Source organism: Canis lupus, chromosome 33 (genome assembly GCF_003254725.2).
Source record: "Canis lupus dingo isolate Sandy chromosome 33, ASM325472v2, whole genome shotgun sequence".
NCBI classification, from domain to species: domain Eukaryota; kingdom Metazoa; phylum Chordata; class Mammalia; order Carnivora; family Canidae; genus Canis; species Canis lupus.
In genome coordinates this window covers 28,625,573-28,651,910 of record NC_064275.1, presented here as the reverse complement: position 1 = coordinate 28,651,910, position 26,338 = coordinate 28,625,573, and the positions used below count along the sequence as shown (strand labels likewise).

The 26,338-nt window shown below is 36.9% G+C and overlaps 1 protein-coding gene across 1 annotated transcript in view; it reads left to right on the top strand.

Annotated features, from left to right (window-relative positions):
• SNX4 (sorting nexin 4) overlaps positions 1-26,338 on the top strand; it is a 71,070-nt gene that overhangs the window by 33,626 nt on the left and 11,106 nt on the right. The window contains exons 8-10 of the mRNA XM_025474668.3: positions 6,115-6,176; positions 22,230-22,295; positions 25,969-26,058. Of these exons, the coding sequence (XP_025330453.1) occupies positions 6,115-6,176; positions 22,230-22,295; positions 25,969-26,058 (218 nt within the window). The remainder of the gene's footprint in view (positions 1-6,114; positions 6,177-22,229; positions 22,296-25,968; positions 26,059-26,338) is intronic.

Here is a 26,338-nt window from a genome sequence, read left to right as displayed (position 1 = left end):
AGGGTAATGGTTTGCCATGACAAAAATTAGAAATCAAGGCCTGATCACTGGACTAGTCATATGGTTTGGCTGTGGTAGACCTGGAACCCTTAGACCTTGCTTGTACTAAAGACTGAAAGACACCAGCATACCAGGAATAGGATCACAACTTACACTGACTGGAATCCTCTTGAAATATATTATCTGGGATTTGCTTTAATGAGAGTGTCTACTGGTGAGGAGTGGAAAGTGGGCGGTTTTAGATGAAACTAGATTGGCCATATAATTAATAATTGTTGAAGGTACGTGTTGGAAATGGAAGTATGTTCTACTGTGTTCCAGTTTTTGTTTTTGTTTTTTTGAAGATTTCTATAATAGAAAGTATAAAAAAAATAAGGGGAAAAATCCTTTTGTGTATCTTTATTGGCTCAGTCTCCTGTTTAACCATCAGAATACTGTTAGACTCCCTAAATAAATTATGAGATACTTTCTAATAAAAGAAAAGGTACCTGTGAGAATTAGTAGGCTAGAATCAAGAGTGGGATATTGGGAAACTGGATTGATAAGGTAATTAGACAACAGTTGTTGTCAAAAGTTGGGAGAGGAGGGCAGAGATACCCCCAGAAGACTGGAAGAATAATTCATTCAGCTTTGTCTTTTATGCTAGAAACCTTGGAGAATCGATTTAAAATTAGAGGTCTGGCTGATTGTGAAAGCTGTGTTCTTTTTTTTTTTTTTTTTTTTTTAATTTTTATTTATTTATGATAGTCACAGAGAGAGAGAGAGAGAGGCAGAGACATAGGCAGAGGGAGAAGCAGGCTCCATGCACCGGCAGCCCGACGTGGGATTCAATCCCGGGTCTCCAGGATCGCGCCCTGGGCCAAAGGCAGGCGCCAAACCGCTGCGCCACCCAGGGATCCCTGGCTGTGTTCTTTTTAAAGGCCTTCATCCAAAGGGAAGGGCAGAGAACACTGTAGAAAACCTTGTTTAGCAGGAAGGTTAACAGTTCTGGTAGTTGGAGTAGGGAGAGGTGTAGTATTTGCACTCACATGACTAACTTCAGCTATTGAGAGGTTCTTTTTTTTTTTTATTTTTTTTATTGAGAGGTTCTTTTTTTTTTTTTTTTTTAAATTTTCATTTATTTATGATAGTCACAGAGAGAGAAGGAGAGGCAGAGGGAGAAGCAGGCTCCATGCACCGGGAGCCCGACGTGGGAATCGATCCCGGGTCCCCAGGATCGCGCCCTAGGCCAAAGACAGGCGCCAAACCGCTGCGCCACCCAGGGATCCCTATTGAGAGGTTCTTAAACAGCTTTTCCAACCCAGAAGAAAACTAAAGGACAAAGCAGCAAACTTGCTAGAATCAGATTTATTAGAAATCTCCGAGATGAGTGGTGAATTGAACAGAGTGTAACAGTTAAACACTCACAAAATCTGTGAAGTATAGGTAGTAAATTTAAGTGAGACCCAGAGGAGACATGATTGTCATTACTGTGAGACTGTGTTACAGATCATTTAGCTCGAAGGAAGGTATACATGATTGCTTTCATAGAACAATTGAGAAAAGTGTTACAAGGCAAGATAACCATGGTGATTATGTCTTGTTTTCTGTTAAAAGTATATTTTTAAATGTGATTAATATTTAATCACATTTGAAGATTATGGCAAAGTTTAACCATATCAAACTTGTTTCTGCCCTAGGACTTTTATTTGCTCTTCCTCATGCCCGTATCACTTTTCCTACATGCCTCACCTTCAAGAACCTGTCTTAGCCTATTCTCTTTTGTCATTCATTTCTCACCTAAAATGCCTCCCTCAGAGAAATCTTTCCTGGGTGTCTTATATAAAATATGATGCAATTTTCTATCATTTTCTGCATTCCTCTGTCATAGTCTGTCACTGCTGTTGTCTTTATAGCAACACTATCTGATGTTGTGTTCTGTATTAACTTGTTCATTATCTCCCCTACTAGTATATGTGAGCTCCACAAGAGCAGCTTTGTTTTCTCACTGCTAAATCCCTGGAATAATGCCCAACTCTTAGTAGACACTCACTATATAATTCATTGAATGAGTGAACAAATGAATATATATGCTGACATTTTTGTGTTTAAAAAATCGGAAAAAAATAGGGCAGCCCCGGCGGCTCAGCGGTTTTGTTTAGTGCCGCCTACAGCTCAGGGTGTGATCCTGGAGAACCGGGATCGAGTCCCACGTCAGGCTCCCTGCATGGAGCCTGCTTCTCCCTCTGCCTGTGTCTCTGCCTCTCTCTCTCTCCTCTCTGTGTATTCTCATGAATAAATAAATAAAATCTTTAAAAAAAAATCTGAAAAAACAGTTAAATTGCTTCTTCTAGTTAACATACAGTGTTTTTGTTTAGTTTAGTTTAAAGATTGTATTTATTTATTCATGAGAGACAGAGAGAGAGGCAGAGAGACAGGCAGAGGGAGAAGCAGGCCCCATGCAGGGAGCCCAAAGTGGGACTGGATCCCAGGACCCCAGGATTGACCTGAGCCAAAGGCAGATGCTCAACCACTGAGCCACCCAGTGCCCCTAGTTAACACATACAATGTTATATTAGTTTCAGGCGTACAGTATATTGATTCATCAATTCCAAACATAACCCAGTGTTCATCAGGATAAATGCATTACTTAATCCCCATCACCTGTTTCACCCCCCCATACCCCCCCAACACCATCAGTTTATTCTCTATAGTTAAGATAAATTGTTTCTTGAATTTATAACCAACCAGGGAGAACTGGTGGGTAATTTATATGCGAAAAGAACCTTTGAAGAAAACAACCTTGTCATCAACGAGTTTGTAATACCCAAGTAAGAGAATTCTGTGTATAGATATTTAGCCCAAGCCTTTTGTTGGCTTGTTTTTTTTTTTTTTAAATTTTTTTTTTTTAATTTTATTTATTTATGATAGTCACATAGAGAGAGAGAGAGAGAGAGAGAGAGGCAGAGACATAGGCAGAGGGAGAAGCAGGCTCTATGCACTGGGAGCCTGACGTGGGATTCGATCTGGGGTCTCCAGGATCGCGCCCTGGGCCAAAGGCAGGCGCTAAACCGCTGCGGCACCCAGGGATCCCTGTTGGCTTGTTTTTTGCTTAAGATTCTATTTATCTATTTAAAGATTTAATTAATTAATTTATTTGAGAGAGGGAGCTGAGAGTGTACGTGTGTGAGTGCACAAGCGGGGCAGGAGGGGCAGAGGGAGAAACAGACTCCCCATTGAGCAGGGAGGGAGTCCTGCTCAGGGCTCAGTCCCATGATCCCCAGGATCATGATCTGAGCCCAAGGCAGATGCGTAGCCAGTTGAACCATCCAGGCACTCAAGATTTTATTTAAAAAAAAAGAAAAAAAAATAGGAGTAAAGATTTTATTTGTCTTTTTATTAAGATTTTATTTTTAAGTAATCTCTACACCCAGCTTGGGGCTGAAACTTACAACCCCGAGACCAAGAATCGACTGAGCCAACCAGGCACCCCATCCTAAACTTTATGAGAACAGGCTTCAGAAACTTTGACATTAAAGATAGCTTGAGCTATCCTTAGGAGAATAGTTCAAAAGAAAGAAAAAGCTATGCATGTCTAGATTTTCAGAATCATCTAATAGAATGTCCAGAAACTGTCCTTTTTAATATTTAATCAGCTACTAGTTCAGTGAGGATAGAAAAGGCATTCCTACAGTTCCAAATGATTCTGAGTTGGGTAGAATGATGGGATGAATCTGTCATATTTCTTCTGCTGTCATAGAATTTGCTAGGTGTCACTTTTTCCCTGTCAGTTGTCAGATGATCAGTTTTCAAAAAGAAAGACTTGTCAACAGAAATGAAATTGAGTAGCAGTCTGGACTAAACCATTGAGTACAGCACTTTTACCCTGATACCAGTATTCTTGATTACCGATGACTAATGAATTAATTTGGTTTTAGGTTTTAATCATTCCTGTTTTATTTCTCTGCCATTTTTGCTTTTCCTTTTCTCTAGAAATGATAATTTTTGGTTATACTTTTTTCTTTGTTTCATCTTCCTTCCCACTGCCTAATGATCTAGGTACAAGTCATTTCATGTTTTAGTTGGTTAGATGCATTTGTTTCCTTGAATAGTTGATACCAGAAATATTGCTGGTCTCATAACCACTGCTGAGTGTCTGTTGTCTAGTTCTTGGGTAGGTAGCTCACCTTTTCGGTGTAGGAAGACTTTTGCCTTTTTTGGGCATGCTCTGTGGGCCAAATTATTTTTCAGAGTTTTAGTTACTATGGTAGAAGCTCCTCTTTTACCAGGTGCCAGGAGTGATAGATATACTTTAAAGGAATAAACTGTTAAATCCTTGGGATTTACAAACTTTGTCTTGACCATTTGTTTTGGATCTGCATTTTGTACTTAAGTTGCTTGTAGTTTCTGTTCTTAGGTGGTTATTATTAATAAGTGCTCTCCCTCTCTTCCATACTTAATATCTTAGTGGATGATAAAATGCTCAACTTTCAAGAAGAGGTTTGATCTTCAAAGTACAAAGAACTAGAAAAGTTAGTGGTGTAGAATGGCATTTTCTATTTTCTATTCTGTGGAATGCCAGTCCTATATGATGTTTTCTAGTGCTAACCATCTCTCTCTGAATAGTCACGATTCATATATGGTGTTAAAGTCTAAAAAGTCCTCCAGAAAAGAAAAGTATTAAATTTTGTTATCTCAGTGTTTCCCAGACTTACTTGGCAAACAACTTTAAAAGAAACAACCTTTGACATTGTATAGGACTCAAAAAATAATTGGGAAATAACATCCTAGCGAAATCAGTTGAGAGCTCTGGGGACAACTCTGGAGTGTTTCGAGCAGAATGAAGACTATGAGCTTTGTCCCTAGTCTAGTGCAGGGATGGGAGGACTTTTACTGAAGGCCAGATAGTAAATATTTTCAGCTTTTTGGGCCATATGATTCCTGTTAAATCTATTTAGCTCTGCTATGAAAGCAGCCATATCAGCAAGAATGCTGATATGAATGTTCTTATAATGCTTTATAGAAACAAGCTGAAGTCCTGTAGTGTGCTGCTCTCTGGTCTAGTAGGTATATGTTCCTGTAGAGCAAACCAAGGAGGGATGGAAAACATTTTATGTTCCTCTTATACCTGTTCCAAGTATTTATAATGCTGGTTCATTCACTTTAAGTTACGGTATTGAAAGTGGTAGGATTTGTTGTATGGTTAATGCTTAATTCCTCAGATTATTCACATTTGAGTAAGGAATCAGGGATGTAATTTCTCCTCAGGGTTTACATTTAGAAACTGTACCAAGAATTTATTTTGCATAGTAGGAATTTTTTTTACTGTTTAGGGTTTTATGTGGGGTTACCTTTTGGTCTTCAGTTCATGTCCACAGCACTTTGCAAGAGAGTATGTGGTGTTTGTCTTTTGTAAAATTTGTGTGAATAGCTAGGAAGTATATTTCATCTTGATCTAAATTATAATTCTAATTTTATTAAAATATCTAATGTGTTGGTTAGGAGTTATCTTGATAAAGTAGCATAGAAGTATGTTGTATGTATTCAGCATTTATGTATAAAAATATCAATAAAATTGAAAATGTTTATTTTTACCCCTGGTAAATTCACTTTGAGGACTTTATCATAAGGAAACAATGTGAAATTTAGAAAAAACTTTACTCTCAGATATTTATTATGACATTATAATACTAAAAAAATTAGGGATAGCTAAATATCCAACAGGGAGTGCTTATATATTTTTTACACTGCCAGGTGGATTTTTATGCAGCTATTTAATGTAATAGTTATTAAAAATAATATTGATCTGCTAGATAAAAAATATTATCACTTTTCATATAGGAAATTCTAAAACAATAATTAAAACATGTTTATATATATATGTTCTTTATTTTTATATATATGTGTATGTATTTATATGTGTATGTGTGTTTGTGTGTGTGAATGAAAGCAATTACATAAATACGATGACCGCAGTAGGTATTTTTCCCCCCATGATGAGACTTTGGGAAATTTAAGTTTTTCATATTTTCCAAGTTTATTGTACTAAGCATTTTTTTTAATGATGATTTTTTAAAAGAGTAATCTGTATATAACTTTGACCAAATAGTAATTTCTTTTAAAAATTTATTCCAGCGAGTAGCAGATCGACTGTATGGTGTATATAAAGTGCATGGGAATTATGGACGAGTTTTCAGGTAAGCATTATATAAACTTTTAAAATAATGATTAGCTTTAATTAGCTTTTTGCCTGAGAACTATAATTCTTGAAAATTTCTGGGTCTGAAATGTTTAAGTTTAGTTTTTATTTATTTTTTTATGTAATGTTATAATTAATTACTTAATTTTTTTATTCAAGTAAGCTTAACATACAGTATTATTATTAGTTTCAGGTATACAGTGTAATGATTCAATAATTCTTTACATTTTTCAGTGCTAATCTGATAGGTATACTCTTAATCCCCTTCACATATTTCACCCATTTCCCACCACCCCCACCTTCTTTTGGCAACTATCAGTTTGTTCTCTGCATTTGAGTCTGGGTTTTCTTTTTGTCTGTCTCTTTTGTGTTTTGTTTTGTTTCTAAATTCCGCATATTAGTGAAATCATATAGTATTTGTTTCCCTCTGTCTGACTTATTTCACTTACCATTATACTCTCCAGGTTCATCCATGTTGTTGCAGGTAGCAAGTTTTCATTCTTTTTTATGGTTGGGTAATATTCCATTGTGTGAGCTAGGTTTGTATTTATATTTATATATATCTAGCTCACATCTTCTTTATCCATTCGTCTATGGAGGGACACTTGGGTTGCTTCCGTATCTTGGCTATTATACATAATGCTGCAATATACATAGAGGTGCATATATATTTTTCTGAATTGGTGTTTTTGTTTTCTTTGGGTAAATACCTAGTAGTGGAATCCCTGGATCATATGGTAATACTATTTTTAATTTTTTGAGGAACCTTCCTACTGTGTTCCATAGTGGTTGCACCAGTTGCATTCCCACCAACAGTGCAGGATTCCTTTTTTTCCACATCCTCACCAACACTTGTTACTTCTTGTCATTTTGGTTTTAGCCGTTTTGACAGATGTGAAATGATAGCTCATTGTGCTTTTGATTAAATTTCCCTGATGATGAGTGATGTTGAGAATCTTTTCATGTGTCTGTTGTCCATCTGTGTCTTTGGAAAAAATGTTTATTCAAGTCTTCTGCTTATTTTTAATTGGATTATTTGTGGGTTTTTGCTGTTGGATTGCATAGCTTCTTCATATGTTTTGGATATTAACCCTTTATCAGATATATCATTTGAAAATATTTTCTCTCAGTAGGTTGAGTTTTCATTTTGTTGATTATTTTCTTCACTGTGCAAAAGCTTTTTATTTTGGTGTGGTCCCAATTGTTTATTTTAGTTTTTTTTTTTTACCTCTTACCTGAGGAGACATAGCTAGAAAAAAATATTTCCTTTGACTGATGTCAAAGATGTTACTGCCTATGTTTTCTTCTAGGAGTTTTATGGATTTAGGTCTCCTGTTTATGTCTTTAATCCATTTTGAGTTTATTTTTGTGGATAGTGAAAGAAAGTAGTCCAGTTTCATTCTTTTGCATGTAGCTATGTAGTTTTTCCAGCACCATTTGTGGAAAAGACTGTCTTTTTTTCCATTGTATATTCTTGCCTCCTTTATTGCAGATTGACCATATTAGTGTGTGTTTATTTCTGGGCTTCTGTTCCATTGGTCTATGTATGTATCTGTTTTTTTGCCAGTACCATATTGTTTTGATTAGTACAGCTTTATAGTATATGTCTTGAAATCTGGGATTGTGATAACTCCAGCTTTGTTCTTCTTTCTTAAGATTGTTTTGGCTATTTGGGGTCTTTTGTGGTTCCATACAGATTTTACAGATTATTTGTTCTGGTTCCATGAAAAACTACTGTTTGACATTTTGATAGGGATGGTGTTAAATCTATAGATTGCTTGGGTAGTATGGCACATCTTAACAATATTGGTTCTTTCAAGCCATAAATAGGGAATGTCTTTTTTGTGTGTCCTCTTCAATTTCTTTCATTAATGTTTTATAGTTTTCAGAGATGACAGGTCTTTCACTTTGTTGGTCAAGTTCATTCCTAGGTATTTTATTATTTTTAGTGCAGTTACAAATGGTTCTTAATTTTTCTTTCTGCTGTGTTATTGGTGTATAGAAATGAAGTAGTCTTTTTGTATATCGGGATGCTGGGTGGCTCAGCGGTTGAGCATCTGCCGTCAGCCCAGGGCGTGATCCTGGAGTTCTGGGATCAAGTCCCACATCAGGCTCCCTGCATGGAGCCTGCTTCTCCCTCTGCCTGTGTTTCTGCCTCTCTCTGTGTGTCTCTCATGAATAAATAAATAAAATCTTAAAAAATATATAGTAGTTTTCTGTATATCAATTTCATGTCCTGCAACTTTACCAAATTCATTTAGCAGTTTTAGTAGTTTTGTGGTAGTCTTTAAGGTTTTCTATGTATAGTGTCATGTCACTTGCAAATAGTGAAATTTTTACTTCTTCCTTACCAATTCAGATGACTTTTAAAACATTTTAAAATTATTATTATTTTTTTAAATTGATTTATTTCAGAGAGAGAGAGAGCACAAGCGGTGGGGATGTAGAGGGAGAAGCCGACTCCCCACTGTGCAGAGAGCCCAATGTGAGACTCAATCCCAGGGCACTGGGATCATGACCTGAGTCAAAGTCAGACAAAACTGACTGAGCTACCCAGGCACCTTTGGATGACTTTCATTCATTTTTCTTGTCTGCTTGCTGTGGCTAGAACTGCCAGTACTGTAACAGTGGTACAAGTTGACATCCTTGTTCCTTTACTGATCTTGGAGGGAAAGATCTCAGTTTTTCAGTGTCGAGTATGATGTTACCTATGGATTTTTCATATATGGCTTTTATTATATTGTGGTATGTTCCTTTTAAACGCACTCTCTGGAAAAAAAAAAAAACGTACTCTCTGGGGAATATCAAGAATGGGTGTAATACTTTGTCAAATGCTTTTTCTGCATTTATGGAGATGATTGCTTGGTTTTTATTCTTTCTCTTGTTAATATGATATTTCATGTTGATTGATTTGTGAATATTGAACTACCTTTGCATCTCTAGAATAAACCCTGTTTGATTGTGGGGAAAAATCCTTTTAATGTATTGTTGGATTTGGTTTGCTGATGTTTTATTGAGGGTTTTGCATCTATGTTCATCAGAGATACCAGATTTTTGTTTTGTTTTGGAAGTGTCTAGTTTTGGTATCAGGGCAGTGCTGGCCTTATAGAATGAATTGGAAGTTTTCCTTCCTCTTTTTTTTATTTGGAATAGTTTGAGAAGAATAGGTATTAGCTGTTTTTTTAAGTGTTTGATAGAATTCACTTGTGCAGCCATCTGATCCTGGACTTTTGTTTGTTGGGATTATTAAAAATTACTGTTTCATTTTCTTTGCTAATAATCAATCTGTTCAAATTTTCTATTTCTTATTCAGTTTTGGAGGGCTATGTTTCTAGGAATTTTCTAGTTTCTCCTAGGTTCAATTTGTTGGCATATATGATTTTTCATAATTTCTCATAATTCTTTTTATACCTGTGGTGTTGGGGGTTTTTTGTAGTTAGTTCTTGTGTTTTTTATTTTAGACATTCCAACAGGTATGAGGTGATATTTCATTGTGGTTTTGATTTATACTAATTTTTTCTTACTGATTTCTGTGTGTGTGTGTGTGTGTGTGTGTGAGTGAGTGAGATGTTGGTTTTTATTTCTCCTCCTTCATTTCTGATTTTGAGTCTCTTTTTTCTTTTTTCTTGAGTCTCGCTAAAGATATACCAGTTCTGTCTTTTCAAATAACTAGCTCTTTACGATATAAAAATCAGAGTTTTGTTTTGAAATGATGTCCTATAGTAGTAGTTTTTAAAGTTTTTGTTTTAAAGTATTTCTTTCAATAAAAAGTAAGAAGTCTGGGGCAGCCTGGGTGGCTCAGCTGTTTAGTGATGCTTTCAGTCCAGGCCCTGATCCTGGGGTCCCGGGATCGAGTCCCGCGTCGGGCTCCCTGCATGGAGCCTGCTTCTTCCTCTGCCTGTGTCTCTGCCTCTGTCTCTCTCTCTCTCTCTCTCTCTCTGTTTCTCTCTGTGTCTCTCATGAATAAATAAATAAAATCTTAAAAAAAAAAAAAAAAAGAAAAGAGAAAGTAATCCTTGATGCGTGTAGGTGCTCAGTCAAAGTGTCTGCCTTGAGCTCAAGTCATGATCCCAGGACATCTGGCTCCCTGCTCAGTGGGGAGCCTCCCTACTTCTCTCTCTCCCTCTGCCAGCCCCCTGCCCATGCTTGTGCTTGTTCTGTCTCTCTCTCCCTGTCAAACAAACAAAAAAACAAACAATTAAAATCTTTTTTTAAAAGTGTAAAAAAACACAAGTCCAATATTTTGAGCAGATAAAAATGAAACTACTCTGCAGCAGTGACCAGTGCTCTTTACTTTGTTGGGAGAATTCCCAAGAAGATTTCATTAGAAATCACTGTTTTATAGAATTAGTGATTTTCTTTTTTTTTCTTTCTTGGTGTTACTTTATAATTTCTGAAGGATTTTGCAAGATGAGTTTTTCCATCTTGGGGTAATTTTAGTGTAAAGTAATTTAGAATATCTACTTGTGTATAGTGCTTACATATTTTGGTTATTTTTGAACCTTTCTTTTTGCGATTTTTTTCTGTGTTTTATTTTGGTGGTGACATTTAAGAAGTGGTTATCCGAATCTTTTTTATAAGAAAATGTCCTTGTTAAAGTTCCATTATAAGTCCTTTTGATTGAATTAATTTAAAAATGATCCATTTTACATTTTTAAATAAGTAATACATTCATATGGCACAAAATTCAACAGGAATAAAAGCTCAAGGGGAAAATCTCCCTTGTCTGCTAATCATCCAGGTCTCCTCTGAGACAGCTAATACTAGTTTTTTGGTTTCTTATGTATCCCTCTAGTAAAATCTAAAACTATAAATATATTAATATACAAACACCTGCATTTTCTTTTTTTTTTTAATGAAAAGGGAGCATGTTGTATACATTGCTATGTTCACTTGTTTTGCTTTATTTTTTTTCCTTAAGAATCGCTCTGCAAGATAGATTGTTATCAGTAAATAACTGTATTGAGTTTTATTGAGGAGAAGGAGGATCATGATTTACTTAACTAATTTCTTTTTGTTAATGATTTCTAGTCTTCTGCAATAAATATTCTTGTTCGTGTCATTTTCTACATGTATTAGCATATTTGTATGATAAAATTCTATGGGTTCTACAGGTATTGTTACTGGCTCTAAGGGTAATTGCATTTGTAGTTTTGGTAGATATTGCCAAATTTACCTGTATAAAAGCTATTAACCTCTCACCAGCAACGTATTAGTATCTGTTTTCTTACACCATTACTCAAGAGTTTTAGCAAACTTTTGTCTTTACCAGACAGATGATGAGTAATGATTTCTCGCTTTTTTTTTTAATGATTTCTCACTGTAGTTGTATTTGCGTTTCTTTAATTATGAATGCAGTCAAACTTTTTAAAAAAATTTATAATCTGCCTGTACTTATCTTTTTTGCTCTCTCTCTCTCTCTTTTTTTTTTTTTTCCTATTGGGCTGGTTTCTTTTCTTTTTTTTTTTTTTTTAAGATTTTTATTTGAGAGAGAGCACGAATGGGAGGAGGAGCAGGAGGAGGAAGGAGAGGGACAAGCATACTGCACTGAGAGTGATGATGGGCTAATTGGTTTCTTAGTTGGTGTATAGGAGTTCTTTATCTTTTGGGAGAATTAGAACTTTGTGAAATGATTTGCAATTTTTTCCCCTACTTTTGTCATATGTATTTTGACTTTTAATTTTTATTTTTTTTATTTTTTTTATTTTTATTTATTTATGATAGTCACACAGAGAGAGAGAGAGGCAGAGACACAGGCAGAGGGAGAAGCAGGCTCCACGCACCGGGAGCCTGATGTGGGATTCGATCCCGGGTCTCCAGGATCACGCCCTGGGCCAAAGGCAGGCGCTAAACCACTGCGCCCCCCAGGGATCCCAGTATTTTGACTTTTCTTATGGTGACTTTTGATATACAGAAATATATTAATTACATTCAATTACATATAGATGATTAATTTTTCTCCTTTCAAAAACAATAGCCTCTGGTTTTTGTGTATGTCTTAATGAGGTTTTGCTCACTATGGATTACAAAACTACTTCTCATTCCTTGTATGTTTTTTGTGGTTTCATAAATTTTTGATTCGTCTGAAATTTATTTGAATGTCAGATACGAGATATGGAGCCAAATTTATTTAACTTATGAGAGTAGCATATTATCCATAAGTCTTTGGTTGATCAGTACATTGAAACTAAATGCAGGTTGGGACAATATTAGGATTATATGACAGGCAGCCCTGGTGGCGCAGCGGTTTGGCGCCGCCTGCAGCCTGGGGTGTGATCCTGGAGACCCCGGATCGAGTCCCACATCGGGCTCCCTGCGTGGAACCTGCTTCTCCCTCTGCCTGTGTCTCTGCCTCTCTCTCTCTGTGTCTATGAATAAATAATAAAATCTTTTTTTTAAAAAAAGGATTATATGACATTTTTTTTTTCATCATGAAATGTATTCTTTAATCCCCATCATCTGTTTGATTCATCCCTCCACCCACCTCCCCTCTGGTAACCATCAGTTTGTTCTCTATAGTTAAGAGTCTGTTTCTTGGTTTGTCTCTGTCTTTTTGTTTGTTTGTTTGTTTGTTTGTTTTGTTTTGCCTATTTGTTTTGTTCCTTAATTCCACATATGAGTGAGATCATATGATATTTGTCTTTCTTTGACTGACTTATTTCACTTTATACTCTGTAGCTCTATCCATGTCATTGCAAATGGCAAGATTTCATTCTTTTTTATGGCAGAATAATATTCCATTATATATATACCACGTCTTCTTTTGTCCATTTATCTTTTGATGGACACTTGGGTTGCTTCCATAGTTTTGCTATTATAAATAATGCTGCAATATTCCTTTGAGTTAGTGTTTTTGTATTTTTTGGGTGAGTACCCAGTAGTATATTTGCTGGATCATATGGTATTTCCATCTTTAATTTTTGAGGAACCTCCATAGTTTTTCAGAGTGTCTACACCAGTTTGCATTCCTATCAACAGTGCCAGAGGGTTCTGTTTTCTCCACATCCTCACCAACGCTTGCTGTTTGTTATGTTTTTGATTTTAGCCATTCTGACAGGTGCAAGGTAATAGCTCATCATGGTTTTGACTTGCATTTCCCTGATATTGAGTGATATTGAACATCTTTTCATGTGTCTATGGCCATCTGTATGTCTTCTTTGGAGAAATGTCTGTTCATGTCTTCTGCCCATTTTTAAATTGGATTATTTGTTTTTTTGTGTATTGAATTGTATCAGTTCTTTATTTTAGATACTAACTCTTTATCAGATATATCATTTGCAGCTCTCTTCTCCCATTCTGACAGTTGACTTTTAGTTTTGTTGATTGTTTCCTTTTCTGTGTAGAGACTTTTTATTGTGTTGTAGTCCCAGTAGTTTGTTTTTGCTTTTATTTCCCTTGCCTCAGGAAGCTATCTAGAAAAATATTGCTATGGCAACATCAGAGACTAATGTTTGTGCTCTCTTCAAGGATTTTTATTGTTTCAGGTCTCACATTTTTTTAATCCATGTTGAATTTATTTTTATGTGTGGTGTAAGAGAGTGGTCCAGTTTCATTCTTTTGCATATAGCTGTCCAGTTTCCCCAATGCCATTTGTTGAAGAGATATTTTTTAATGAAGAGAAGTGTATTGATACTATAAACATGTAAACAGGAATATATGGCTAAACGTGAAGGAATAGCATAATGGGAAGAAAGATAGATAGTAGTCATCTTCTTCATTATGTTTGACTTATCTACAGTTGCATTTGGACTTATGCACATGCATCCACCCTGATTTTTAAAATAATCCCAGAGTGGAACTCCAGTTAAGCTTGGGAATAACCTCATTTGAAAGTTAATAGGGGGGACCAGGCTGGCTTAGTCCGTAGAGCATGGGTTGTAAGTTTGAGTCTTGCATTGGGTGTAGAGCTTGCTTAAAAATAAAACCAGCGGGCAGCCCTGGTGGCTTAGCAGTTTAGCATCACCTTCGGCCCAGCGCGTGATCCTGGAGACCTTGGATTGAGTCCCATGTCAGACTTCCTGCGTGGAGCCTGCTTCTCCCTCTGCCTCTCTCTCTCTCTCTCTTTCTGTCTCTAATAAATAAATAAAATATTAAAAAAAAATAAAAAATAAAACCAGCAAGAAAAAAAATTTAACATAAATCAGATACTCCCAAAGCTAGCACATTTATTATACTAGAAAAATGGACTTGTATTAATTTGAGAAACAAGTGGATAAAAGGTCACTTGGTTGAATCAAATTTCAAAGAGATTAATTTGCATTAATTTCTCATGATGAAATGTTGTACAGTTTGGTCTTTTTTCCAACTCAATAAGTTAATAGAAAACCATTTTCGATCTAAAATATTTTATGAAAAGTGAGCCAGAGAGACCAGGACGGTTGAGGTAACTTAAACAGGTGATCAAGAGCCTGAACCAGAGTGGTTGCTAGTAGACGTATTTGCTGGACTCCTGCTACCATGGTAGGTGCTGGGATACTAATATTTAACTTGTGAGCAGCTGAGTGACTAGAGAGATTGTGATAGAAAATATAGGAGAAATAGCACGGTTGAGGGATCCATGAAAGGGTTCTGTTTTGGATAGATTGCATTTGAATTAAAGATTTCTGTCAAAAAGATTTCTGTCAAGCAACTAGAAATTTGGATCTGCAGTGTAAGAGGTTGGTGAGAATATGAATTATGTATAAAGGATGAATCTTAATAGAGTGATATTGGAAATTGTAGAGTTAGGTAATAATGTTAAGGGTTTAGAGTAAGTCTATGAATGATTCAGGGCCAAACCTTGGGAAATACCTCTTGTGTTCAAGGATCATGTTAGAGGGGCCCCTGACTGTCTCAGTTGGTAGAGCATGCAACTCTTGATCTCAGGGTTGTGAGTTTGAGTCCTACACTGCGTATAGAGATTATTTTTTTTTTTAAAAAAGGGAGGGCTGGGGGATCAGGCAAAGAAAAAGAACCATTGAGGGAGACATTGGAAAATTGGTGAGGAACTAGAAGTGTGCAGTGTCAAGCAAGTGAAGGGAACACTTAAAGAAAAAAATTAGAGTCCTACTGTAGAGGAATTGAGTCTGATAAAAAGGGAAAATGGTAAGTAAATCTTTGGTGTTAATTTGGAGAGCAATTTATTTAAGTGGTATGATGTTATATTGTAGTAATTCTAAGAATAAGGAAAGTATTAAGGAAGGGAAGACAGTAAGTTACTAATTAGACTTTTAAGGGGTTTTTCTTGAAGGGGAGAAACAGAACCTGTTGTGTTTTGCATGGGGGATCCGGGGGGGAAGGGTAGATAGAGAAGACAGCGAAGATACAGAGTTCCTAAAGCAGAGGAGTGTTAAGTTGTAGGAGGCAACATTAGCTGGCCTCTGTCTCAGTGAAGCAGGTGTCTCTGGTGAGAACAAGTCAGGTGATTCTTTGGTTAGAAAGCTCGAGGGGAGTGATACAGAGCAGTCTCTCTCAAATGCAGAGAAGTCTTAAACTTGGTAACACAGGTTCTGGTGTACCATGCTTTACTTCCCCTTACCAGCTTCACCGGGGATTGGCTGGAAGGACCTGTGGCAAGAGCATAATCTCTTTGAAGGCTTGAGTTATATCAGTACATGCTAAATTTGCATCTTATGGCATAAAACATCTACAGTTGTTTACATATATATGTAAAACTTTCCACTCCTCAAATGTGAAAGTAAAATTCATTCTTCAGAACAATTGTGCCATGTTTATCGTATGGCTTCAAATATCCATTATGAAGTATCCCAGTTTGAAAAGCACTGTTTGGGGTATTACTCAGGAATGTGAGAGAGGATCTCTGAGTAATGCCAGTTGATAGGGGAATGTTTTTTATCTTTTTCAATGCCACTGACCTGTAAGAGTAATGAAAAAATTCAAGTTGAGTGTTAAATAATTGGGAAAAAACTTAATTTGTTGTTATTTTTGGTTTGAAATTTGAGAAGGGAAGAAATATAAAGCTGCTTTTCATCAGCTTTCTTTTTTTTTTTTTAAGGCTATTTATTTTTTATTTTTTACTTATTTATTTTTATTTATTCTGAGAGAGAGGCAGAGACATAGGTAGAGGGAGAAGCAGGCACCCTGCAGGGAGCCCGATGTGGGACTCGATCCCAGGATCCTGAGATCACATTCTGGGCCAAAGACAGATGCTCAACCACCCAAGCATCCCTTTATTTTTTAAGTGGAGCCTAAGGTGGGGCTTGAACTCAAACCCTGAGATCAAGACCTGAGCTGATATCACAAGTCAGGTGCTTAACCAACTGAACCACCCCTTAAAGATACTAAGTAATCTCTACACCCCATGTGGGCTTCAAACTTAGAACCCTGAGGTTAAGAATTGCTACTCTACCCACTGAGCCAGCCAGGTGCCCTCCCTCCTCCCCTCATAAGCTTTGTTTCTTTTCTTTTCCTTTTCTTTCCTTTCCTTTTCGTTTCGTTTCGTTTCGTTTTATTTATTCATGAAAGACACACACACCAAGAGGCCCAGCCAGACACAGGCAGAGGGAGAAGCAGGCTCCATGCAGGGAGCCTGATGTGGAACTCGATCCCAGGTCTCCTGGATCACACCCTGGGCTGAAGGTGGTGCTAAATCACTGAGCCACACGGGCTGCCCTAAGCTTTGTTTCTTTTTTTTTTTTTTTTTTTAATTTTTATTTATTTATGATAGTTACAGAGAGAGAGAGAGGCAGAGACACAGGCAGAGGGAGAAGCAGGCTCCATGCACTGGGAGCCCGATGTGGGATTCGATCCCAGGTCTCCAGAATCGCGCCCTGGGCCAAAGGCAGGCGCCAAACCGCTGCGCCACCCAGGGATCCCGCTTTGTTTCTTAATTAAAGTTTTTCAACCTGTATCTCAAGTAATTTTATAAAATTATGGCTTGTTGCTAAATGAGAGATTGGAGTGAGAGGATGGACTAACAGGATGCATTGTTTTGTGAGTGGAAAAAGACTGTCCAGGTTAAGACAGTTGATGAGACATACACTTATTTGACTTACATGCACTTGATGTGAAAATATGTGGAAGAAATAAGCAGGAATTAGGTGCACAGAAAGGAAATGGGGAAAGTTTTATAATATTTTCTGTCATACATTGCTGTTAACTTCTTTTTTTGTTGTTTTGTTGTTTTTTGTTTTGTTTTTTGTAGGTCAGGTGTTCTTTGTGTGCTCTTCTTGAGTTCCTGGCCTTTTTACAGCTTCTCCCTGCATTACAGCACTTGATCTGATATAGGATAGGCCAAAGGGCCATTCCCCACAGGTGCTTTATAGGACTTACATTTATTTTCACTAGTTTTAGACTGAGCTAGGAACTTTCAGATATATAACTCCAAGATCCACTCCAGATCTCAGTGCTGCCGAAGTGAGCACTCAGATCCACTTGTTCGGAATTGGACTGAATACATAGGTGGGATTCACTCTCCAAAAGACTTAGAAAAGGGACAACTGGGTGGCTCAGCGGTTGAGCGTCTGCCTTCCGCCCAGGGCGTGATCCTGAAGACCTGGGATTGAGTCCCGCATTGGGCTCCCTGCATGGAGCCTGCTTCTCCCTCTGCCTCTGCCTGTGTCTCTGCCTCTCTCTCTGTGTTCTCGTGAAAAAATAAAATCTTTAAAAAAAAGACTTAGAAAAAAGAGGGGAAAGAGTTTTCAGTCCTGGTAACTGCATTTGTAGCTAATGAAAGGTGTTAGGAGCTCATAGCCTGAATTGGTGGATTCTATTAGTTGAACCTTTAAAAATACTCGTCTTAATTCATAGATTATAAATCCATATAGAAGCGATAAAAAAAATCTCTTTCAGATTTAATTGGTATAATTCCTTACAAGGGATTCTGGGAAATTTATTTCAAAAAGCCATGTGCAAAGACACATGATCATGGATACACAAAACTTGTCATGCACTTGTCATGCATGCTCACAGACACAGGATCTATTTAATTTAATGATCATGTATTTTTAATTTTTTGGTTGTATGCATTGTGGGGGGGTAAAGAATTCTTTTGATTAAGGAAACAAAAAAGGAAATGTCATAGTTTGGGATTAATAGAACACTATTGGCAGTTGATTCTAGTCTCAGGTCTGCGTCTGAACAGCTGCCTGACTTGGAATAATCAGTGTTAGATCTCTGAACCTGATTTTAAATATCCAATTTTGGGATTACATAGGGAGTGATTTCCAGATCCTTTCTTAGTATGTATGGAACTTTATGTTTACATGAAATCTTCTATAGCACTGTAAACATCAAACCTATTAACCATAGATCTGCTTAGGCTGGTGACTTTCCCTCTGTACCTCTATCCCTAATGAAAATCTGATTGGGTGAGTAGATTTATTTCTAAACTTTTTATTTTTGTTAAAATAATATTTAAATAATAATAAAAATTAAAAAAAAAAAATAATATTTTCAATTCTTGTCCTAAATTTTGATGCTTGGGCATTTTTGAAGTCTTTTTCTTTCTTACTTTTAATGGAATTGTAAAGTGCTGGAGTAGGAGGGGCCTTGGTGGTTTTTATAATTCATAAGTCTTTTTTTAAGACTTTATTTTTAAGTAATCTCTACACCAAGTATGGGGCTTGAGTATATAACTCCAAGATCAAGAGTTGCATGCTCTACTGACTGAGCCAGCTAGGTGCCCCTTAAGTGGTGAAGATGGACTTCAGGTTGTCAGAAGTTTCTTCCAAATTTTGTGTTTATGATTTTTTTCCTTCTTAGGGAAAAAGTCCATAATTGTCTTCAGATTGTACAAAAGATCCAAGACCCTTTTTGATACGGTTGGTTCATCTGTGACAATTACTCATTAAACCACTTTAAGATTCAGTTATTATGGTTTCGGTTTTTTAAAATTTTATTTATTTATTTATTTATTTATTTATTTTTTTTTTTTTTAAAGATTTTATTTATTTATTCATGATAGTCACACAGAGGGAGACAGAGAGGCAGAGACACAGGCAGAGGGAGAAGCAGGCTCCATGCATCGGGAGCCCGACGTGGGATTCGATCCCGGGTCTCCAGGATCACGCCCCGGGCCAAAGGCAGGCGCCAAACCGCTGCGCCACCCAGGGATCCCGGTTTTTTAAAATTTTATTTATTCATGAGAGACACACAGAGGCAGAGACACAGGCAGAGGGAGAAGCAGGCTTCATGTAGGGAGCCTGATGTGGGACTCCATCCCAGGACTCCAGGATCACGCGCCAGGCCAAAGGCAGGTGCTCAACCGCTGAGCCAACCGGGCATTCCTTATTCCTCTTATAATGTTGATGCTAAGTCAACTACCCTTTAATAGTTCCTTGTATGTTAGTGATTTCCTCCTCTCCCCAATAAACTGGTTAACGTTTTCTATTTCCAGTCCTAGACATAACCTTGAACCCCAGATTAGAATCTTTTTTTAGGGCAGCCCGAGTAGCTCAGCCGTTTAGCGCCACCTTCAGCCCAGGGCCTGATCCTGGAGACTCGGGATCGAGTCCCATGTCGGGCTCTCTGCTTGAAGCCTGCTTCTCCCTCTGCCTGTGTCTGTGTCTCTCGTGAATAAATAAAATCCTTCAAAAAAAAAAAAGAATCTTTTTTTTTAGCAGTGCTTCTTACATTTTAATGGGCATACCGATCACCTGGAGAACTATCTTGAGTTATATATATTGAATTTTAGGTGATAGAGGTATGTAAAATGAATATTTTGATACAGTAGATCTGGAATTGGTTCTGTGATCCTGCATTTCTTTTTCTTTTTTTTTTTTTAAAGATTTTATTTATTTGTTTGTTTGTTTGTTTATTGAGAGAGAGAGAGTAGACTCCTCGCTGAGCAGGGAGCCTGAGTTGGGGCTCAGTCCCAGGATTCTGGGATCATGACCTGAGTTAAAGGCAGATGCTTGACCAATGAAGCCACCCAGGCACCCCTGTGATCCTGCATTTCTAATGAAATCTTAGATGATGCTATTGCTAGACCACAGTTTGAGTAGCAGAGGGTTAGGACTATATGTACCTTGAGGGGAGAGGCCTTGTGCTAATACACAGAATCCAGCATGTTTCCCTCTTCACATTTGTTAATTCACTTATTGTTTTCATTTTACCTACAAGCTGTAAATATGTATTTATTAGGTATAAATTACTAGGCATACATATGTGATAAAGTGTAAGTTCTGTCTTCCTTGAACTAGTTTTTAGTCTTGTTTGGTAAACAAAGGAATTAAATTTGATTATGTTGGCCTTGAGTTGGTTGTGCATAGTAAGGTGTTCAAAGATTAATTAGATGAATGAAGTACTTGTGGGATATCCAGTAGACATTTGATCTGGACTATTCTTAGTTCTTTTTTATTTTCTCTTTTTTTAGAGGGAGGTAGGGACAGGGAAAGGGACAGAGCAAGAGGGAGAGAGAGAATCTTACATATAACCTACAGTTACTGTGCTGCATTTCATATTTGGCTAGTTATATTTGTCATCTGCCAAAACGAATAGGCTCCTTTTTCATGTGAATAACAGGGCTTCGGATATATTGAATTTGAGATGACAGAGGTATATAAAAACAGAGTTGTCCTGTAAGCATTATAAATGTGGCTTTAGTAAAAAAAAAAAAAAAAAAAAAAAAGGTTGCTATTACTGTCTTGAGAATAGTTACAAACATATAAGGAAAGAACATTATTAGAGGGAGCCTTACCTGTTTTGTTATTTAATCATAACCATAATATTGTGCATAGGTGATTTATGTTTGTTTTGCTTTGACAGTACTAAAAATCATGTGAGATTTTCTGCATTCTAACACTAAGTATATAATCTGGTATTTCAGCAACAAAAATGTGTTTAAACACTACATGTTAACAAAATAGTGTTTAAATTTTTTTCTTTGATATGGTACAATTGAAGAGGCTTATGTAATTTTTAGGTAGGAGGAAAATTACAAATAATTGCAATACTAGGAAATGGTTTTAAAAAATTGAGTTGCCATATGAAACAATGTTAGAATAAATTGTTTTAATAATATGGGAAAACACTGAATAGAAAAAAGCATGATACAAAATTGCATATCATATGATCTCAGCCAATTAAAATGAGTAAATAAAAAGACTGTAAGGAAATATATCAAATTATGTAACTTCTTGGGATATGGGATACAGATTTATTTTTTTTAGTTTACTATAATATACATAATTAACTCCCCAAAAAGAATTTCTATGAGAAGCATTCCATAGAAATAACAACAAGAGGTGCCTGGCTGGCTCTGTTGCTAGAACATGTGACTCTTGATCTTGGGGTTGGTTGTGAGTTCAAACCCCACGTTTGGTATAGAGATTACTTAAAAATTAAAAAAAAAAAAAAAAATCTTGGGATTCCCTGGGTGGCTCAGCGGTTTAGAGCCTGCCTTTGGCCCAGGGCATGATCCTGGAGACCCGGGATCAAGTCCTGCAGTCAGGCTCCCTGCATGAAACCTGTTTCTCCTTCTGCCTGTGTCTCTGCGCCTCTCTCTCTCTCTCTCTCTCTCTCTCTCTCTCTCTCTGTCTCTGTCTCTGTCTCTCAGGAATAAATAAATAAAATCTTAAAGAAATGACAACAAAATGATCTGTGGTTTTAGTAGACTTTCTCATCAATTTTAGTGCAACTACTGAAGCTTTACTGCGTATCTAATGTTTCTGGACAATTTTTTTTTTGTTGTTGTTAGCTGAAATGCATTCATCAGAATCATCCATGGAACTTTAGAAAGTATACATACCCCCAGAGATTCTGATTAAGTAGATCAAGAGCAAGATTAGCATGCATAGTTTCTTAAACTCTACAATTGACTTAAACAGGCACCCTAGCTGAGAAAGTTGTCTATAAGCAGAAGCTGTTTTTGTGTGATACTTTGCACTTAGCAGCAGCAGATAGCAGTTTTTGAACTAACAATTTAAAGCTTTCACCTGCATTTAGTTGTTAGACTTAAGGGGAAAGCAACATATTTGGGTCACAGAAAATAAATCCAAATCCAATATTGTCTAAAAGCTAGCTAGAAAGAAAAAACCTTATGAAATATTCCATTTAATAATATTCCATATCTAATTCATGGTTTGTTTGGTTTTATCTTTTTTTCCCCTAGTGAGTGGAGTGCCATAGAAAAAGAAATGGGGGATGGACTGCAGAGTGCTGGTCACCATATGGATGTGTAAGTACCTAGAGCATTTAAGGTAAAACCGAAGGTAAAGTTTAGTGGTGAAATGTTAGTGATTCTTTTGTTTTTATCAAGTTCGCTGACTTTTACATTATACGCTATGTATCCAGATCTGACTTACACAAGTTTATTTCAGGAATGCAAAGTTAATTTAAAACATTCAAAGATCAGTCCGATTCATATATTAGTAGAATAAAGAAGAAAACATGCATATTTATTTCAATACATGTAGAAAAACATTTGAACATCCACTCATAATAAAAATTCTCATCAAACTAGGAATAAAAGGAATTTCTTCAGTTTAAAACTTAAAGCTACTATTGTACCTAATAGTGAAATTTTGAAAACTTATAGATAATATTGTACTTAATAGTGAAATACTGATGCTTTTTCCTAAGATCAAGGAGTAAGACAAGGTTGTCTGCTCTTACCACTGCTAGTAAACATTGTACTGGAGGTCCTAGTCAGGCAAGAAAGAGGCAAGAAAATCAAATAAGAGGCATAAATTTAGGAAGAATTAAAAGTATCTTTTTTTCTTATAGTTAACAGGATCTTTTACATGGAAAATCATAAAGAATCAGCCAAAAATATTATAGAACTAACAACTGAATTATTTTTTTTAAGATTTTATTTATTTATTCATGATAGACACAGAGAGAGAGAGAGAGAGAGAGGCAGAGACACAGGCAGAGGGAGAAGCAGGCTCCACGCAGAGAGCCCGACGTGGGACTCGATCCCAGGTCTCCAGGATCATGCCCCAGGCCGAAGGCAGGTGCTTAAACCGCTGAGCCACCCAGACTGCCCCTAACAACTGAATTTAACAGGGATGCGGAATACAAGATCAATATATAAAAACAAGTTTTTATATACTAGCAACAATAATTGGAAAATAAAAATTGGGAAACAATACTTTTTATAATAGCATCAAAACAAAATATTACGGATTAATTTCATGAAAGATGTGAAATACCTCTACACCTCTACACTGAAGACTTAATATATAAATAACATCGGGCTCCCTGCATGGAGCCTGCTTCTCCCTCTGTCGCTGCCACTATCTCTGTCTCTCATGAAAAAATAAATCTTTAAAAAAAAACTGCTACTGAGAGAAAGTTTTAAAGACCTAAATAAATGAAGAGAATAAATATATGTGTTCATGGGTTGGAAGACTCAGTAGTGTTAATATGTCCATTCTTCCCAAACTGCAGTCCCAATCAAAATTCTGATAACTTTTTAATGGAAATTGGTATACTAATTCTAAAACTTACGTGGAAATTTAAAGGACTTAGAGTAGCCAAAATAGTCTTGAAGAAGAACAAACCTGGAATATCTTACCTGATTTCAAGACTTACTATAAAGATACAATTATCAAGATAGGTATTGACATAAAGGGAAGCAGATCAATGGAACAGAATAAAGTCCCAAAATAGACTGGCATTTATTTTTTTTTTTTTTTTTAAATTTTTTTTTATTTATTTATGATAGGCACACAGTGAGAGAGAGAGAGGCAGAGACACAGGCAGAGGGAGAAGCAGGCTCCATGCACCGGGAGCCCGATGTGGGATTCGATCCCGGGTCTCCAGGATCGCGCCCTGGGCCAAAGGCAGGCGCCAAACCGCTGCGCCACCCAGGGATCCCTAGACTGGCATTTAAATAGTACATTTCGGGGTGCCTGGGTGGCTCAGTCCAGTTAAGTGTCTGCCTTTGGCTTATGTCATGATCCCAGGGTCCTGGGATTGAGCTCTGCATCGCGCTCCCTGCTCAGTGGGGAGCCTGCTTCTCTGTCTTCCTCTTGCTCATACTCTCTCCTCTCTTTCTCTCTCAAATAAATAAATAAATAAAAAATTTTTTTTAAATAGTGCATTTTAAGAAATGGGTTCTGGAATTATCTACATGGGAAAAAAAAAGTTAGCCTAGAGCTATATCTCATATGTTACTAAAAACTAATGCAATTTAGGGACACCTGGGTGGCTTAGTCTGTTAAGTGCCTGCCTTTGGTTCAGGTCATGATCCCGGGATCCTGGGATCTGTCCCTGCACTGGGCTTTCTGCTTATAGAGCCCGCTTCTCCCTCCCTCTCTCTTTCTCTGTCGTTCCACCTACTGTGTGCTCGCTCTTTCTCTCTGTGTCAAATAAATAAAAATAAAATCTTAAAAAAAAACTAATGCAATTTGAATCACATACATAAGTATAAAAGCTAAAAGTATAGCTTTTAATAGAAAATACATGAGAATGTTGTTGCAACCTTCAAATTAGTAAAGATTTCTTAAAGAGAACATGAAAAGAAAAAAAATTTTAAGTGATAAATTGTTCTTTATCAAAATTAAACATTTTGCTTATCAAAAGATAAGAACTCCTGGGGAGGGCGGCCCCGGTGGCGCAGCGGCTTAGCGCCGCCTGCAGCCTGAGGTGTGATCCTGGAGACGAGTCCCATATTGGGCTCCCTGCATGGAGCCTGCTTCTCCCTCTGCCTGTGTCTCTGCCTCTCCCTCTCTCTGTATCTCTCATGAATAAATAAATAAAATATTTTAAAAAAAAAAAGAACTCCTGGGGAGTTAGTGTTAGAGAAGATGAAGCAGGTGTGGAGACATAGGGTATATTTTTCTTTTCTTCCCATGCTAACAAATCAGAATTAATTTGGAAAAAAAAAAAAAGTTGCCTATTATATCATACAGAAGTAGTACATGGTATAACCCATGTCCTTAAGGAATTTATAATATGATTGAAGAAATAAAACTAACTCATGAGACATGTGATAAAATTTAGGTTCTGAATTGTTGATAAAAGATCGGAAGGTGGGGGGCACCTTGGTAGCTCAGTTGGTTAAGTGGCTGACTCTGGCTCAGGTCATGATCCTGGGATCGAGACCTGAGCCCTCCCTGCACAGCAAGGAGTCTGCTTCTTCCTTTCCCTCTGTCCCTCACCCCCACTCATGGGAGTGTGTGTGCTCTCTCTTTCTCTCTCAAATAAATAAACTATCTTTAAAAAATAAAAGATTAAAAGTGGAGTGATGACTAAGGACTTAAGTAGTCTGGGAAGATTTCCTAGAGGTGCTGAGATATGTCCTTGTAAGATTTGGAGAAGCAGGGTGGAGAGTTGCACTTTTCTGTACAAGGAAGAACTCAGTCAAGTCCAGGAACGAGAATGGGATGATAAAGAGGGGTTTGTCTGTGTCAAAACAGAAGTTGCTATTGGAAATTAGTATAAAATAAGACTACTCAAGTTTTTTGTAATCTTCTTTACTCTATTTTTCCTTTTTGTAGCTTTTGGCATTACTGTATATAGTTGCTGCCAGGAACATTTGAGCACCAATTATCCTAAACTCTTATTTTTTCTACAGGTTTTGTAGCCCTTTCATAAAATACCTTTGAACAAAAGATAGTATAGTCTTATGGTGCTTCTTAAGCTGCCTGTAAGAAGGACCTTTTTTTGTTTGTTTTTTATTTCCAAGCCATTGCTGATTAAAACATTTTGGTAAAATTCAGTAAAATTTTTATGGTAATTAAACATTGCCATGAATATTTCTGAATGCTATTCTCACTTTGTGTACTTACTTTTGTTACTGATGGGTAGCAAATGGTCTGTGGACCACACTTTGAATAGCACTTCTTCTGATCATTAATACTTTGTATTGTGATAAAAGTTTGTGTGCATCGTTTTTTAAATAGGTATGCATCTTCTATAGATGATATTTTGGAAGATGAAGAACATTATGCAGATCAGTTAAAGGAGTATCTGTTTTATGCAGAAGCATTGCGGTAAGTATAGTAAATGTTCAGATGCAGCCCTGTGGCTGGTCACCACTCTCTTCATACATTTCCAGAAAGTAAAGATAGTAAGGTGGTTTTTGAGTGAATTCACCCCCCAGGTATTGAATGAGGTCTCATTGTATTCCTCTGTATTGCAGAGTGCTAAGCATAGATATTTAAAGCAAACCCTGTTTGGGGCATCTGGGTGGTCATGATCTTGGGGTTCTGGGATTGAGCCTCCCTCCTTCAAGCTCAATGGGGTGTCTGTCTTTCCCTCTCCCCCTGCTTC